At 39.6% G+C, this 17690-nt stretch overlaps 1 protein-coding gene across 1 annotated transcript; it reads right to left on the bottom strand.

The window, feature by feature from the left end:
* Positions 1–1839: 1839 nt before the first annotated feature.
* Positions 1840–12521, bottom strand: CEP57L1 (centrosomal protein 57 like 1). The gene is made up of 10 exons (XM_062488726.1): positions 12380–12521; positions 10467–10646; positions 9755–9876; positions 9213–9329; positions 8855–8932; positions 7030–7128; positions 6235–6312; positions 5921–6150; positions 4153–4297; positions 1840–2055 (listed from the first exon to the last, which is right to left on the bottom strand). The coding sequence occupies exons 1-10, from the start codon at positions 12519–12521 to the stop codon at positions 1840–1842; spliced, it is 1407 nt and encodes a 468-aa protein (XP_062344710.1).
* Positions 12522–17690: the final 5169 nt, after the last annotated feature.

The raw sequence follows: 17690 nt of genomic DNA, 5'->3' as shown, positions 1-17690 counted from the left end.
TTATGGATCTTCAGGCCAGAACATTCTTGGAGCATAAGGACATGAAGCATTCGATCCCAGCAAAATTCACTGTGATCTGCCCAGTTCTCATGGAGCTGAACTTCACCACAGTTGTGCACAAGCCTACATTCCCAATGCAGCTTCTGGACAATTATTCTCTGATGGACACTTCCTTGAATACTTATTTTACATGACTGACAACTGCCTCGAACTGTGAATATGCTAATAGGTAAATACATAACCTGACCTCCTACCTTACCCCTCCCTCCCAAGATACAATCAGAAACCAAATTTTATGCCTTACTTCAAGCAAGAAAACTGGTTTGGAATACACTTTCTTTGTATCTGGTTTGGATCTCTCAGCCAATGCTGAAATGCATCTACTTTGCTTTGGTGTGTGAAAACACATTCACTACAGAAATAAAAGCTTCAGAAAGAAAAAGAAGAAAATATTATTAAAATTTATTTAAATCTTTCGAGTTGAAATACAAGTGACACAACCAGTCAGCCAATATAAGACCACATATTATCCATTCCTATTTTTCCCTCTCAAATCCCAGCTCCTGGCTCTGAGCAAGACAGCTTTTTCAGCTCCTGGCCCTGTTTTGAAGCAGGCAGAGATGAGAAATGCCCAGCTACCAGCAGGACCAGGTTCAACTGTTTCCCTCCAGCCACTCAACCCACAGAAGAGCAAACACAAATTTTTTTCTGGGACTGGACAACCCCTGTCAGCACATATGTTTTGAAGACTGACAGTTCAAGGCTGTCATTGTTTAAAGACTGCCCCATCCAGTACCTGGTTGACAGACCCGAAGTTGCAGCCCTCCACTACAGCTTCTGCCCAAGTGGGGAGCCAGAGCCCCACTTCTCCTGCTCCAAAATAACATCCTCTCACCAGGATTCTGTAGTCAACAAAAATACCAGGTCAAGGTATGGAGGGAGCCGGAGAACAGTATCAGTGATTCCAGTATCCAGAAATGCATAAACCTATCTCAGAAAAGCTATCTGCACCATGAAAAAAATACCAGGCTTTGAATTTTGTCTAAGCATCTTTAAGCATACATTGTGCTTTTCTAAGCTAGAAATAATCCGCAAATAAGAAGATTGGTAACAGGTACACAGCTGAAGATGATCTCTATGACAGTTTCCTTCTCAGCCACTGTATACTGTGCTAGAAGTAGGTTCTGTTAAAGAGAAGACAAGCACTCAAGCATTTAGCAATGGCCCTTCCCATGCACATATCAAGAATACTGCAATATTTTTGTAGTTAAACCAAGTAATGTGTTGTGCTTCCAGAGCCCAGCTGTCCCTGATACTAAGACTGTCAATAGATCTCATAAAGTAATAATACTACTAATAATGAAAACATATAAATAAAGAGACAACACCTCTTCTGCCTCATTCACAGTGATCTGAATTTTCGATTATTAGAGAAAGGAAGACCTTTATTTTAATTTGTACAGAAGCACTGGCACAAATCATTCTGGAAAAGCAAGCTCTAAATATCTCCTTGGTGGCCAGGAAAAATAAGACACCAAAGATCATATAATATTTTAAGTGTAAAAATGTATCAAATTGTATTTGACAAGTTAACAAATAATAACATTTCATTAGTCCATTAAAACACTTTATTACAAGGAAGTGTAGTTGAGTTACAGCTACATTACATGAAAGTTAATTCTAAAGTGAACAAACTGACCTACTGGAGAGTAGGCAGTTTAGAATGTATGTCTACTGTATCCAGTTTATTTTTAAAAGGTATTTTGTACAATTAAAAATTTACTAGGTGTCAGGCAACTTCAAAAACTTCTAACATAGCAAACTTCAGAACTACTCTTCTCAGATGACATAATATATTTTCAGAGACAGCTGAAGTTGCCTCACAGCTTTTAGCAGCTGAAGAGAACTTCTGCTTTTCTGCCCTGGACAAGGTTTAGATACACTTTCCTTTACAGTGACTGCAATCCCCCTTGCTCCCTTTTGTTCACCACACTTTAGTTTGACATTGGTTGCCCCTTGCTTCAATTCCTGAGTTTTTCTCTTTAATTTCTGCACCTAGGGAAAAAAAAACTAATTAGCATGTTACATAGCTGTAGAGCTGACTGGACTTTTCATGAACTCCATACTACAGATGACTAAGAGACATTTAAAAAAAAGAGAAAAATTTAAATTTAATAATGTTGCACAGTTGTCACACTGTAACAGAAAACTGACCTTGCACATACAGAAACCACCACAGAAAACTGACCTCACCCACACTCAACTGGTTGTTGAATCCCATTGCTACCTAACATAAAAATGCTTGCTTGAGAGAGCTGGAATATCATCTCTCAATAATCTATATTTACAACAGCCTCTTTCCATTTGAGATTGCACTATCCTAATTAAAAAAAAATCAACCAATAAACCTCTAAAATGTATACAGTTAATTTATCAGTTACTGGTTCTAAGCAGCTTATTTTGATGTCTCCTTAACAAAAGTGGAAAACAGAACAAATAGGGTTAATTGCTAAAGAATGTTTTATAAAATGTCAAATAATGAGTCTTGACTTGTACTTGGCATGAAAAGGTCACTTCCCAAAGATAAAATTAAGATGGAAGGATTCCAAATGCCAATTTAGGCTTTAAGTTCATTTCTAAAAATAATTAACTTCAATTGCATTCTAGAACATATTATTAATTGTGAAACACAGCATTAGCATGGCACTTTTAGTATGGCAGGTTCTAGAAAAAGAAATATGCATTAGCAATATTAAGATTGGTCTGTACAAAATACAATGGAAATGTCTGTGTGCAAAAGCACCAGAAAAATAAAAAATACAGACCAAAGAGCTGGAGGAATGGCCTGAATTGATAACCAGGGCATGATGGACAGTAATCATACAGACACCACTATTTACAACACGACCCTAAGGGGTGTGCTCTGACCAGGCTGTATCAGAGCATAGAGGACTTGCCAGAACATCTGCATGCTGGTAAGAGGCAATGACTACAAGGTTGCACCACATTGTATTTGCTACTCTTCATCATCCCAAAACATAGACAAACTGTAGCCATAAAAATATGGAAAAGAAAGAAACAAAGATGTAGTTGTTGTCCTCTGTCTTAGGTTCCTGAGGATGAAGTCAGCAAGATTTTGAGGCAAGGAGTAACACCGTAATTGTGGGGTCTTCAAGAATATGAGAGTTTTACAAAAAAACCAGCTGACATTGCCAAGAGAGGCAGTGAGGACTCAGCAGTCAATGCTTGGTCCGTATTGCTAACATGCAAGTCTGACACATCTGCTATGACATAAAGCTTGCAATTACATGGACAATAAAAAGTTAAAGTGAATAAAATCCATCAAAAATGAATATGAATAAAACTGGTCAGATTTAAATTAACTATAACCTCCTCTTTTCATAAGGTTTCACACTGAGTTTTGCTTTGTTTTCTGTATAAGCAAAGTTCTCAGGTGAGTACTTATCTTGAAACATAAGATGAAAAAACAAAAGCAATCAGACAGAACTATGGATTGAATGTTTAATCATATGCCCAAACCAAATTGCTACAAAACAGTTAGGCTGTTCAGAAGAGGGATTTTATATGGGCATGTATGAAAAGTTGTTCTCTATGGCTCTAAACTAAATACTATCAGAATGAGGACAGTTTAGGAGTTAAACAAAACTGAAAGGCTTGCCCAGCTATGATTTTGAAGAAGCTCAGGTCAACAGACTAGTTTATAAAAAAGCCTCAATTTTCAGTAATATAAAAGACATTTAATCCAGTCTGCACAGGAATTACAGCTTCTATTTTCTCATTCCCCTGAGGGACAGGATACAAAGGAATGAAATTCCAACAGTTTGTCTTAACACCGTGAGTAGAAGTGACAGACAGTGCAACCCAGCTTTGTATTGCAGAACTGCCACAGGGCAGGAAGCTTTCCCACCAGCATACATTCCTAACTTCCAGCTGTAAGCACTTTTTCTTGATCAAATGAAGAAATTGGAGGTACAAAAATATGAGCCAGCAGTCTAATTATAATCACCCATACTGGAACATCTTGGCTTAAAACATTCGAGTGACATTCTAGCTGATGACAACAGGAGGCAGAGTTGTGGCAGCCTTTCAACAAGAATGTTAGTAGCTAGAGAGTTTACATTTCATTCTTACAGTAGCCTGATGCCTTTTCAACTTGGATATTTGTTTTCCTTTTGTCTCCATGTGTTTTACAAGGCAATCCAGCTCCTGTTCCAGGTCTTCACGCGCTTGGGAGTCTTGAGTCTCCTGTATCTGCTTCAGAAGTCCTTGATGCTCACTATTAAAAACATGAATGGCAATCTAAGTATTAATGATACAATCTCTATAATTTCTTCCTGCAGGAGATCCTAGCTATTTTGTGCAGAATACAAAAATTTAGCATTATTTCCATTCTCACACAATGCACATTAATCTGGAATATATTAACATGAGAAAGGGAAAAGGTTTTCCCCTGAGTCTGATTTTCTTGTTCCAAATTTTTTGGTGATGTCCATTTACTTCTCCCTCTTCCCACAGGCATAACAACTACATGTGTAATAGTGTGCAAAATGAAATTTTTGAAAGTGAACAGCAGCTATGCAGTCCAACATTTTCAATTCCTGCCCAATTTAGCACAGACTTTGAAGGCTTAGTGTAATACATGAAAGTATTTTTAAATTAGTACATTCAAGTTGTATTTTTTCTAACAAATTATTCAAATTAAAATATTCTACACAAAAAGATTTACAGAAAAGTGGGCTGCTTAATCAAGCTTACCAGATTAAGTAAAAGAAATTGTCTAGCTCTTGATACCCAGATACCTGAACAAATGGAAGCCAGAGACCCCTCTTAGATAAGTAATCCCTTTACAAAGGTCAGAGCTTCTTTCTGGGTAACTGCTCCTCTTTGACAGTTTAATTGAAGCAACTGGCTGTTGCAATTTTAAAAAAAAAAAGAAGAAACAAAACCAAAAAAACCACCCTGTCCTTGAACTGCCATGAGTAAGCTAGACATTGCTTTTTGAACATGAGATTGCTTGCCAGTTTAAATTTTACCACATCAAGCATTTCAAATCAGCGTCAATATCCTAACTGGTTTAATCAGCACATCTTCCTCTGCTCAAACCACAGCTCATCGTGTTGACATGTCTGCTACAAACAGCTACAGAGCTTTGGCCCACAGCCCCACAGTCCTGCATTAATGGGAAGATACCTAAGAACACAACAGGTTGTAATCCACATTTGCTTGCATGGCTAGAAATATACACTCCCATCTGAAGTGTTAGCTTCTTCCACACCCTGCCCATTTTCTGGCAGGAAATCATCCCTCTTTCACAACCCCCTTACAGGACCAGCAAGTTTTCCTGCTATCAACAAGCAAAGGGTACAAGCACCGGACTGACTCAGCACAAAGACCCAGCAGCTACACTGGTAAGGAAAGAACACAAAGTGAGTACAAATGAACAGAAGAGATTTTGTGGCAGGACTGCTAATGCCAGAGCTGTAATAACCCATTCCACCACCTAGACTGACTGCATTCTGCAGGCCTATTCAATATCAGCACCACCTTTGCAGCCTTCTCCAGGAGAAAAAATTTAGTTTACTCTGTATATCTCAGAATATATTTAAAATATCTCAAAAGCACATGTCTGAAAGGCTTTTCATTTGCTGCAGCTGCTACTTCAGTAGCAGCTTGTTTAGATACAGGATGTGAAAGCAGAAAAACAAGACCCGTGAAACAACAGGATAGAAAGAATTTTTTGAATGAGAAAAATCCTACTAGTCAAGCCTGATCAGGTCATTCTGTCAACAAGTAGTCCTATTGCTCAAACAGGCTAGGCTTGATGACTACAGCACCCCATTGCTTTTCAGGGCTACTGCTGAAGTCACATTTACTCACAGCACCAGTGATGGGTACTCACGAGCTCATTTGGCCCAGCTCATTTTGTAAGGCAAACAGAAGGTCTGAAAAGCTCCTGGTGGCAGTGGGTGGTGTGGAACAAGAGGATACAGATTTTGAAAGAGCACTGTGTCCTGAAATCCCAGCTGCAGCTCCTCCTTGTCTTTGCAATGAGATCCATGGATTGTGATGCTTCATAGTGTGCAACACACTTTGTACATTTGCACTGACAGAATGGCTGGAGCTGACAGACTTAAAAGAAGAATTATCAGTGGCTTACACAGGCTTACTCAAACTGTAGATGTCACTTCAGTGAGAACAGTGGTTTTCACCTACCTTCCCAGCCACAAAAGGTAGTTCACCAGCCTTTACATGTAACTGTGAAAGGGGCATTTTCTTCATTGTAGGATTTCTCTGCCGTAAGAGGCACAAGAAAATATAAGACAAGAAATTCCAATCTGCTGACTCAAGAGCACAATTTTAAACTTTTTTTTAGTAAGTAAAATTCAATATAAATACACTGTGAAATGCATCACCTCCAGGTCTTTTCTGGTTAAAAAAAAAAATCCCTCCTGCATATGTAACAAGTAAGACTTTCCAATAGCTGACACAAGTACATTTTATACATATGAATGTAGATTGTTTAACAATTAGGCTAACATTAAAGGAATTCAACTTTGTTTACTTAAGTTTTCAAAACCACAATTACAAAATTTTGACTGATCTGTTGCAAAATAAATTTTCTTGATTTCAGTAATTCCCCCAAAACACACCATCTTAAGGTATTGAGCTAAGACTCATTTGGAAACAAATTCTACCAGATAAACTGAAAGGCAGCTAAGACAGGACAAGGGGATGGCAGCAAGACTTTAACAGAGGTAACTGTCAAGCTAGTAAGGGAAGGTTTTCCAGTGATGTCCTACCAGCCCCAGTACCATTTTAATTAATGAAAGAAAGAAAGAAGAAAAAAAGGTGGGGATAGCTATTTAGCACTGTTTGTCACTTTAGAAGTGGATTAAAGTGCAGCATATGAATCAAGTGCCTCTTACATCACTATTTCCCACAAATTCCAGTCTCTGTGCAAGTCATGTGCTATCAGCAAAAATATGCTAATAAAAATATCCACATTACCTTCCTAGGTTTTTTGTTCTTCCCATTTTCCTTTTCAGGTTCATGTTGAGAAGTTACTGAAGACGTAAAAATTCTGTTTATATCAAATCCTGTTTGAAGCTGTGGCAATAAGCAAAAAAGAAACAGCCATTTAGTGTAATACCAGAAGTATGAAATAACAAGGTTTAATTAATTCTGTCTTTCATGCATGTATAAGAACCAACTAAGGGCACTATTAATTGCCCTGCTTGGAAAGCACATGCTACTCTTAAAATATGAACAGATTACAAGGAAGGCAGAGTATCAGGCAGATCTTGCAACTCTGTCTTATTATTCCTCATTTTCATGTTCAACTGCAGCAGCAGCTGTATTTTTCCACTGTGACAACCAGCAGCTGAGATAAGCCAATCTTGCTGCATGCTGAGGATCTGATCATAAAATCCAAATTATATGAACATTTGGCTCTTGCAATCTGGGGACAGAGATAATTAAACCTGTCTGTATTACTTTGAGGTCAAACCTGCTGGAAAATCATATTGCTCAGTGGTTCAAAGTTGCTATCAAGGCCCATGATAAACAGGATGAAAATCATTCCCAATTAAACATAGGACAAGGACTTTACTTTGGCATGTGTTACAGTTCCAGCTAAACAACGCTGGAGGTCCACCACTAAAGTGAGAATATTCTGGCTTTTCTGTCATCAAGAGGAAATGAACCACACCACGCCCTCTGCTTTCCAGTCCAGATCCAACAGACCTAAATCCATCCTGCAGTGTATTGAGATGGTACTAACACAACTTTAGGACTCAGTTCACTGCACCTAAGCCCTTTCTTAAGCAAATGTTTAGACTATCTGCTCTGGGACAGTCATTCTTACCATGTTTCTCAGAAGATAAAATCTCTGTACTAGGCCTTCTGCTCTGCAGCAGCAAGCAGTCTAAGCAAGAAATCAAAAAACCTACAAGTTTTTAACTGTCGTTCTGCTGGATTCTGGGGGTGGTCAGACATCTGGGCTACAAATCTGCATGTTATTTAAAGCTTCCTGGATTGATGAAAACCCATCATCCTTGGATGAGGTATAAGAGCTGACAGCAGTGATGAATTAAATTAAGGCATCAGCTTTGCTTATGTTCTTCCAGAATATTACTCTTCAGCACTGCAGTCCCTACCCCACCCCACTGGAATTCCCCCACAACGGGTCTCTCTTTCAAGCTGGCTGCTACTTGTGCACAAAGTGAGGTTTGGAATACAACTACCTTGCCCCTTTAACAAAAGGTTTCATAATTTTGTTCTCTTTGGCAAATACTCCTCTCTCAGATGGATGCTGGCCCAACAAACTGATTATGGCTTTACAGAATAATGAATTATACAAGAACTCATCTGATGAACAACGTATAACTGATTAAGGTTTTTCCAAGTATAGCCTTATGTATTAGATTTCTACAGATCTTAACAAAGGGAGGAAAATAAACATAACAACAAACCTCACTTGGAATATATGGTTTCATATTGTGACCACTTTCGAGTTACTGAAAATTAAGTTAACCTGATTCAGTTTCAGATTTTCTAGAAATTAATTTTCTACCTGGGTCACTTAGAGCAGTGTTGAGGCTTATGAACTGTTCCACTAATACAAATCCAAGTAGAATATTTCTTCATTGAGATATGCAACACACCTGGCAAACTTTCTAATATGGAGCTATAACTGATCTAGGTAGTATTTCAGGAGTTCTGCCTGGGTAATAAACATGAGGAGTTAAAATGTAATAGAACAAGAAAGGCATTTTGAACAGAGAGAATATCTTTCTTTAGTCCTAAAAAATAAGATAAAATCTTTTCAGTCTACCTGAGCAGTTTTATCTTGTATTAGCTTATGCTGATGCTCTTCTTTACACAGCTTTTCTTCTAAGTGCTTGATTTTGTCCTGTATTTGAAGGCAAGAATTATTAGTCCCACTTCAATTTGTCATGCTGAATCAGAGGTCTGGAGGAGCTTACAATTGTAAGGTGGGGATAAAACTGGACTGTAGGAATTTTTAAAGCCCAGACTGAAAAAGGACTAATGCACATGAAGCCAAGGTGGCATTCAGTCAGGTATGCTTCAACAGAGGTTGTTTTGCAAAACTTAGTACTATTAACAGTATACCAATACTATTATAAAATGATACCAAATTACTTTTAGGCTGTCATTCCATGCATACTTACTTCAGCAATTCTCTGAGTAGCAGTAAGTTTAAGACACTCTTTTTCTAGCATTTCAAGCTTTTCAAGTTTTGCGTGCAGTTCTAACAAGTTCTGATCTTCCTCTTTCTGAAGCTGAACCTAGAAAAAATAAGCAAGAATAGAGTTGGCAACTGACTGAAATTGCTTCAGAGAGCAAAAAAAAAAACACCAAACCACCACCAAACCACCCCACACCAGAGTAAAGGTGTTGAATTAGTTTAAATTCCATATCTTTTTAAATTGCAAAGTGATGAAAAATACCAGGCAGACAAAGACAAGCTTCCAGCAGCTTTTTTGTCTACCAAGTGTGCAAGTATTAGCATGGTTTTTCTCATTAGGAGTTCCACCCAGGGAGCTTTTCATACAATTCATTGAATGGTTGCCATCAGCCATACACTAAATTGCTTCTGTTTACTAGCAGCCTGAGCAGACCTGAGGAAAAACAGTGACCACAAAAAACTTCCTGCACATTTCTATAATTTTAAGCTATGTCACTACGGTGTTATTATGCTGAAGGGCTTCACCTGTTGTTCTAAAATAATTTTCTTTTCCATTTCTGCATGGGAAACCATTTTTCTCATGTAATCCAGCTGTTTCTCCAGCAGGGAGCAGCGGGATTGTGCTGCATTTAACTGCACACTTGCATCTACAGAGAGAAACAAGACATTCAGTACAGCAAAGGGAGCAGCTACACATTTAACCAGACTCATTTCATTGAGGAATTTTCTGTCTTCAAAACAGGCAAGAACAGTTTTGTTAGTCTGAACAAGTCATGTGGTTAAAATGTATTTTATATATAAGACATGAGAATCAAAATGTTTTTTCAAAGCTAGTCCCTAATTTGAATTCCAAAGGCATGAGCACTGCAGTTACTTTGATTTGTATCAGCAGATACCTAACCAGAATCTGAGAGAGGAGAATCTTCTCTTCTCCTATCTTTTCTCAAGTTATCTGTGTTATGTAAGCAGCTGCTAGCTTATTGTAGGAGTTAAACATACCACCTAAAACATGCTTAGTCTTTAAAATTGCTTTATGGCTTATGCAATACTTGGTTGATATATGTAAAAAAAAAAAATCTCAACTTCATCCATAATTATCCAGCTCCTGTCCCTCCTCAGTTCTGAAGCAAAAAATGAAAGGGGCTGCATTAATTAGCAGTTTTTCAAAACAGAACCCTCCCTGGATTATACAGTATTAATGTTGCTGTGGCTACACCTTATCACTCAAAAGAAATACCTTTCCTTTGTTGCATCAGCTCCTGATGTGCTGTGTCCTTCTCGAAGGATTCATGCTCTAAGACCTTCTTGTACTGAGCAGCTGCTCTGGAGAGGCTGCACAGTTTATCTTCAGCCTGTGACTTCTCCAGCTCTAGACGATGGATTTTTTCTTGCAGAGCTTTCAGGGCTGCCACTACAGCTAGCAAACAACACAACAGCTACACTTTAAGTAACAATTCTTATTTTGGTGATGATAACCATTATTAGAAAACACTTCACATCACAATATACTACCTAAATTTTCTTCCTAGGATCACTCCCAAAATTAATTACATTCCCCAGCAGTACAGTAATATATGCACAACATATATGGGGGAAAATTGATGTGTTTCCTGCATAAATGAGGTGCAAAGCTCTGGCCCTATGAGCAAAACTATTTTCACTCCAAATTGCAGCAAGCACAAAGAAATCACGGCAAATAGAATATAATAAACCCTGGGGCTTCTCTTTAAAAAGAAGCAGAGAACAGAGGAATCCAAGTGAGGTCACAAGTTTTGGGGTAAGGCAACTGGTCTGGACAGATTAAAAAGAGAAAACATGCTCAAAACGGCGGGGGGGAGGTGGGGTGGTGGTGGTGGAGAAATTAGATACAATGGACAATTTAGCAAAGGATACATTGTTAAATACTTTATTGTTTAAAAAGGTAATGTTTCAACATCTAGTATCTTCTATTTGATGATTCTTTAAACCATAGAAACACGTCTAGAAGATTGAAGATTTTGCTTTCAGCCTCAAATCAGTATGTGTCAAATTATACCAAAAATAAAAGCTGCAATTGCAGCTACAAGAAAAAGTCTGCTAGCTCTCCATACAGCATACAGACCTGTGGAAGCTTAAGACATGTTCTGTAACAAGTCAAGCTTATTTTCTGACATCTTGTAATTGGCAGTTTCTCTATTCCAAACTCTCTCATCAAAAGAATACCATCAAATATTGCTAACCTCCTTAACAACCGTCACCATCTTATCACAGATCCATTAAAAAACAAACAAAAAATCCCCAAACTAAACAAAAACACATAACAGCAAAAACCAGATAAACATCAAACCAAAACAAAAAGCAAATATCAGAAAGCAGAAAGATGAAGTGGGACCACCTTTTCCATCTTTCTATTGGTATGCCAAACAACTCCTTAACCACTTCACTATACAGCACTAAACTGATCACTGCAATCCAAAAAGCCCCAAATCTGTATGACTAAAGATTACTACAGAAATCACAGATTTTTCAGGTGAAGAAGAGTGATCACATGCACACTCATAGGCTATGTCTGTGCAAGGTAGCAAAGTTGTCCATAATAATAAGTCCAAGTAAGGGTACCCTTAAGATTCCCCAGGCTTTCCAAATATGTTAAGCCACTGAGCATTTGCCTTATGAGCTCCAGAGAGTAGTCACCCATTAAGGCACATGACAACCATATTTCATAGGGAGAAATAACTTTCATGCTGCTAACCTTCAAAAAAAATCCTTAGAAGTGATTTTAAGCTGAAAGAAGTCAAATAGCACTATGCAAAGCCAATTTCAGGTCAGTGCACCATAATAATGATCTTTTTTTAACTATATTTGAAGTCATGAACTACTTCTGAGTTTGAAGCATTCTCCTTTGCTTTCAGAGGAAGTCTGATGATTTTAAGCTAAACAAATTTCAAAGCCAAAGTTTACAAGGATGTTAGAAGATTCGCAGAGGTTTCCATTCTAGACATATGACTTCAGGGAGACTACTCCCTCAGGACATATATACATCCTGCCTCAATGTCAGACTGATAACTGCAGCAAGTCATTGAACTCAGTCAAATAGGACGGGGAGTTTGCTCAAGAGATTTCACATGGAACACCTAAAAAGACCATTTTAAGCACATATTTTGGCTATACCTTGGTTATTTGGGAGAGAAGGCCTGTTACCAGCAGCAGCTGCCAACTTCTTTGATTCTTTATGAACAAAGGCTGCAGGAAGCATCCAATCTGGTGGCTGAAGAAAGCTTCCTATGAAACTGTTCTTTGATTCAGAATCCATAGCCTGTAGAAAGAGAGCCATTTAATGACATTATTTCTTTAACAGACTCCTTTTCAAAAGTACGTCACTGGGCTGTCCCCGGGTCTGTTTATATCAAACTAGATCATGTACACCAAAACAATAATAATAGTAGTAATAATAATAATAAGAAGAACAACAATAATAATACCCACACCCCAACAGAAGAATCCTGTCTTTTAATGCAATTCTAAACCAATGTCTTTCATAACATTAAACATAACTTCCTTTGACCAACCAAAAATTTCCAAGATTTTTCTAGGTGCTTTCTAATAACTTATGCTGATTTTTGCCCTTTTAAAACCCAAGTATTAAGAGCATTTTCTACTAAGTATTTACAGACTTCAGTGTCTTGACTTTAAGTGCTCTCTGCAGAGCAAGCATTCCAGGTTTTACAGCCTGTTTCTATTTGCAGTGTCTTTAGTGTTCTTCTCCCCATCTTTTTTGGATTAAAAACCAAATTACATATGGTGAATAATGTATCATTACTACATAATAAGGACACAGTTCTCCACATTTAGTGCTGAGATAACAGGAGGATATTTAATATGAAATATCCCCAGTATTATCTTCATTATTAAGCGCACACATTAAGTTCTGTTTCTTCACTCCCTTTCTGCTCCACCTTTTCGCATTCTTCATTTTATGAGAAGCACATTTGAAAATAGTTCATACCCTGCCAAATAGAAATTTTTCTTGATACTCAAGACATAGACAGTGAAATGTGTAGGAAGTGCTTTAGACTAATACAACCTTCAGGAAGTTAAAGCAAGTTTGAAATCATCCTGCAGTTACCTATCAAAGTAGTATCAAGAATTTCACTTGATACAGTGTAAGAACTGAAGAGTCTATACAGCTTCAGCTAATAGAAAAACAGCTTATTTGAAGGTTCAGTGATATAATAATTATAATTGTCGTATCACTTGTGTTTAAAATACAAGGCTGGAACAGTCTTTGCACTTGGGTAAGGCCATTTACATGTGTTAGTCCCCAAGAAAATCACCCAAAGGAGGTATCTAGTAACATGAGGAAGAAACAGAACAAGACTAGAGCCTGCTGATGAAGCATACTCCAGGAGAAACCATTCATACTGGGTGGCAAACAGGGAAAAAAGGCTTCAATAACAAAAAAGGTTTCTAGGAGCACTTACAGCTCTTACCGCGTCTTCCAAAGGCTCTACAGAAAAACCAAAAAAATCATCTTCCAGCCACACTGCCTCAAGGTATGCACTAAAATGAAGGCAAGCAGAAATCCTTCTTTCTTCCTCCAAACTGTCATCACAGAGATGTCAACATGAGCATCTTTTCACCAGGATTTGCCTGACTTGGGGTCTCCCAACCACCACAGCTTTTGTCTGCTAACACCCCTGAGGTCACACCATTCAGAGCAGCCCCCCTGGTCTCAAAGACAGAATCTATCCAGGCTACCCTCCTGCCACAGGTCTTTTCCATGGACTTCTCCATGGGGCCCTACTGCCATCCTACTCAAGGTCAGGCCACAAGTTCTTGGCACTGGGTTGGCAATAGCAGACAGCCAGGCACCCCACCATCACTTGGAAGACGTCCCATCTAGTGACCCTACCATACTTATGGCCACAACTCCCCCCTACCTCTGTTGTGAAGGACTGGAAAAGACAATCCAGAGACACTTGACTGTAACAACTGGCCAGGTCTATTGACCATGTTCAACAGCACAAGGGGCAATGGTAGTGAAAGGCACAAAGCAAGGAACAGCAGAAACCTCAAAACATGGATGAAAACGTCTTGTGGCCACAGTGGCAGTCAGGGCCAAGACAAGAGAGAGATGGTTCTGGCATGCCACAGGGCATCAGCATGGAGTTCCAGAAAATAAGAGATAAGCAAGGCTTAATTTTCCTGCTGCTATTCAACCCCTTCACATTGGTGATGAAACAGACTAGCAAAAAAAAAAAAAAAGTCCATAAAAATGAGCATATGCACAGGCAAGGAGTTTCCTACCACTGCTGTGAATAAAACACAACTTTGAAAACAGCAGAGGAAGAAGGTGGTTTTTGCTCACACCATCCAACCTTCTGGCAGTCAGCGTAAGTGGAGGCTTGCTTTTCCAACATCCTCCAGTGGAACATGGCTCCCCTGCATGCCTGCACAGCTACACATCAATTACTTTCCTTATGACTTTCACATAAATAAGTTTTGCTGTTTCCAAGGAGATGGGTCTGTGGACAGTTTAAGGAGGGCAGTGATCCGAAGCAAATAATGAATAAAGCAGCAGAAAATTCAAGAGTCTGTGGACAGGTTCAGCAATACAAAGGTGGGGGGGCACGGGGACATCGATTTGGCAGACAGGGAAATAAAACCCCTTTAGTTCTGCAAGTGAAACCAAAGGGAAGTGAAAGAGAAGAGGCCAGCTCACCTGCCTGGTGGTGGTGATTCAGCTAATCCGGTGTGGGTTTCAGCACAAAAGCCCACAACCTTGCCAGCACAGCAGGGGATAAAAAACACCCACCAGCTGGAGGGGGAGCTCCCCAAGCTGCTCCTAAGAGCACAGGCTCAGCAAAGGGTGTGAAAGAAAACACCACAAGACCGAGACACCTGTGTTTGCAGAAACTGCTGCAGACACAGTTACTAATGCCTTGCTTTACCACAGCTTCCTCAGATACAGAGGCTGTGTGGAGCAGCTGAGGGCATGGTTGCTATAGTGCTTTGAGGCTGTGTCAGCATAATTACTCTGATAAAAGTGCTCTGGTGTAGACAAGTCCTAATATCTCAGCAGGCAAATAGAGTTTATAGCAACCAAACTGCACAGGAGAAACATCTACAACTCTGCAGACCTCAGGCAAGGAGATACATGCCAGTAAAAGGACCAGGTCACTCTACACCAGCAAGACCCCACTAAATATGCTGGCCACTTCCAGCCCATTGCAACAAGAAATATATCAGGAAATAATTAAGTAGTTTGACGTATGCTTGAACGTCAACTGGCCTACCACAACTTTCCCCCCCCCCCCCACCAAGTATTCAAAAATCGTCATATAAAACCATCACAACCAGGTTTGCTTTTTAAAAAGTCTTATACAGCAAGTTTAAACCACTCTGTTATTCCATGGTGCTGCCACCATGGACACCTGGTACACAGCCCTAGAGAGGTGCTTTAAAGCAGATATTGCTTCCTAAACAACGTTTGTACTAACGTAACTCCACAAGGCTTAGGGGGATTTAGCATGCGAACAGCACTCGTTAAAGCAGCCAGATTATAGTTGTTTAGACAAGCCCTTGGTTGAGGAAAGCAGTGCACTCCTTCAAGTTTGGGCAAAAGCCAAGGGAGAAGTATGCATATTAAACAGAGGCTGACAAAATACCCCAGTTACATGCAGAGGGGAGGAGAAGAAGAAAGAAATGCCTCGCTCCCACCCCAGCAGCCTACACTGCTGTGGTGAGCAGGGTGAAGCACTTATGCTGTGGAGGTCATATCTGGAGTCAACACTGGCCCTTTGGGTTTTTTAATGGGAAATAGTACAGCCTGTGTTGGTGGATGCAGTAGTGATGCTCAGATACTCGGTGTTATTTTATCCAGAAAAATAAAAAGTAACTGGCTCCAACACTGGCTGCATCAAGCATGGGGTAACTTAGTTGCACCCATGGACTTACCATGGTTCTCTTCCAACTCAGAATATTCAGTGATTAAACATCAGCCTGGGCAAGCCAGCTATGTTTTTCTCCAGGTCTGAGCTAGGAAGCTCACAGAGCTCTGTGCCACACATTTGCAACCCTGTGCATGGTGCATGATGACAGGCATAGCACATTAGCCCTGTGACAGCACTGCACTAATGCAAACACTCTGCCCACCTCTCACCTTGCTGCAGCTGGACTGCTCAGCCCTGGCATGTGAGCATGAGAAGGGCTGGTCCCTTCAGTGGGACCACTTCTGCCTCTTGGCTCACCATCACATGCAGGCTGAGAGTGAGCTCGCACACAGTACAGTGGGGAGCAATCCCATCATCAGGTCCATCCCTGTACATGCAATGTTCATGCCTCAGAAGAGAGTGAGCAAAATGAAGTTTGGTACCTTACGAAAAACACAGATTTTCCCACTTCATCACAGTCATCTAAGTACTAATACAATTTGCCTTTATACCATTTCTGTTTACATTTGCAGAATATGGCCAGCAGTAAATGCCAGAGTACTGGATTGGTTGCTGTAAAAATCAATTGACATTTCAGTTACTGCTCTCTGGCCCAAGCAAGTATACTAACAGAGGAGAATTACTGAACACAACTGAAATCCCAAGTGTTACAGAAAGACCACTTATGGCTTCATCATCCTCCTCCCCTCCTCTGTGTTTCTCCCCTCCAATGGAAGCCACTTCATTACAAAGTTTCAAAAAAATATCTCCTGAAGTGAAAAGTCCAGAAAGAGCATATGGAAAAGCTTTTCCCACATGTAAACAATAGCAGGCTCAGGGAATAATGCTGGCTTAACAGTCTCCCAAAAGATACACTAAATGAATAATGTGATAATGTAAGGGATACTTCCACTAAATTCCCTGATGTTTGCTATCTCACAGGGACACTGGTTCATTCAAAATTGTTGTGAGGGCAACCTTTTAGAACCAAAGAAAGAGAAGCTGTCAGAACACCTTCAAAGAAGAAAAAGAAAAAGCAGATCAAAGCATTTTTCAGAAAGAAATACAAAGATACCTATCTTCTGGTCTGACCTACTGGGCATACACAATTCATAGTGGTTTCTTTGATAACTGAAAAAAGGTCTTAGATGAACCAAAGACTAATTCAGTGATTATCTGACATAAGAGAAGTTCTAAACAACTGCCCCAACACAGGCCATACCAAAAAGCTCCCAAAATACTGGCTGCTGCCTTGTCTACTTGAGCCAAGCCTTGCTGGCTAATGGTTATGTGAGAAGCCATTTTTGTGACACAATCCAAACTGCTGTATTTTTTCTCCTTTCACTTTCCTTTGAGAACTGGGAGAAAAGCTTGGTCAGCTGTACTAGTTATGCTGCAACACTCAGCCTTATTCCCAGCAGACAAAGAACAGCCCCTTCCACAGAGAAAGAAAAAGAAATAAATAATGTTGTGGGCAAACTGCATTGTTGTTTTGGGAACACCCAGTCTCTAGCATCCTGACACAACCACTTTAATCAGCCTGAAACACA

Source organism: Cinclus cinclus, chromosome 3 (assembly GCF_963662255.1).
Source record: "Cinclus cinclus chromosome 3, bCinCin1.1, whole genome shotgun sequence".
In the NCBI taxonomy this organism is placed as follows: Eukaryota; Metazoa; Chordata; class Aves; order Passeriformes; family Cinclidae; genus Cinclus; species Cinclus cinclus.
The sequence above is the reverse complement of the archived record's forward strand: the minus strand, read 5'-3'. Positions and strand labels throughout refer to the sequence as shown.

Excerpts from the sequence above, each read along its gene's own strand:
- CEP57L1 (XM_062488726.1), bottom strand. The coding sequence starts at position 12,521 with ATGGATTCTGAATCAAAGAACAGTTTCATAGGAAGCTTTCTTCAGCCA. Across the intron at positions 10,647-12,379 it reads TTCTCTCCCAAATAACCAAG|CTGTAGTGGCAGCCCTGAAA; the intron begins GTATAGCCAAAA and ends GTTGTTTGCTAG. Across the intron at positions 7,129-8,854 it reads TACAAGATAAAACTGCTCAG|CTTCAAACAGGATTTGATAT; the intron begins GTAGACTGAAAA and ends TTATTGCCACAG.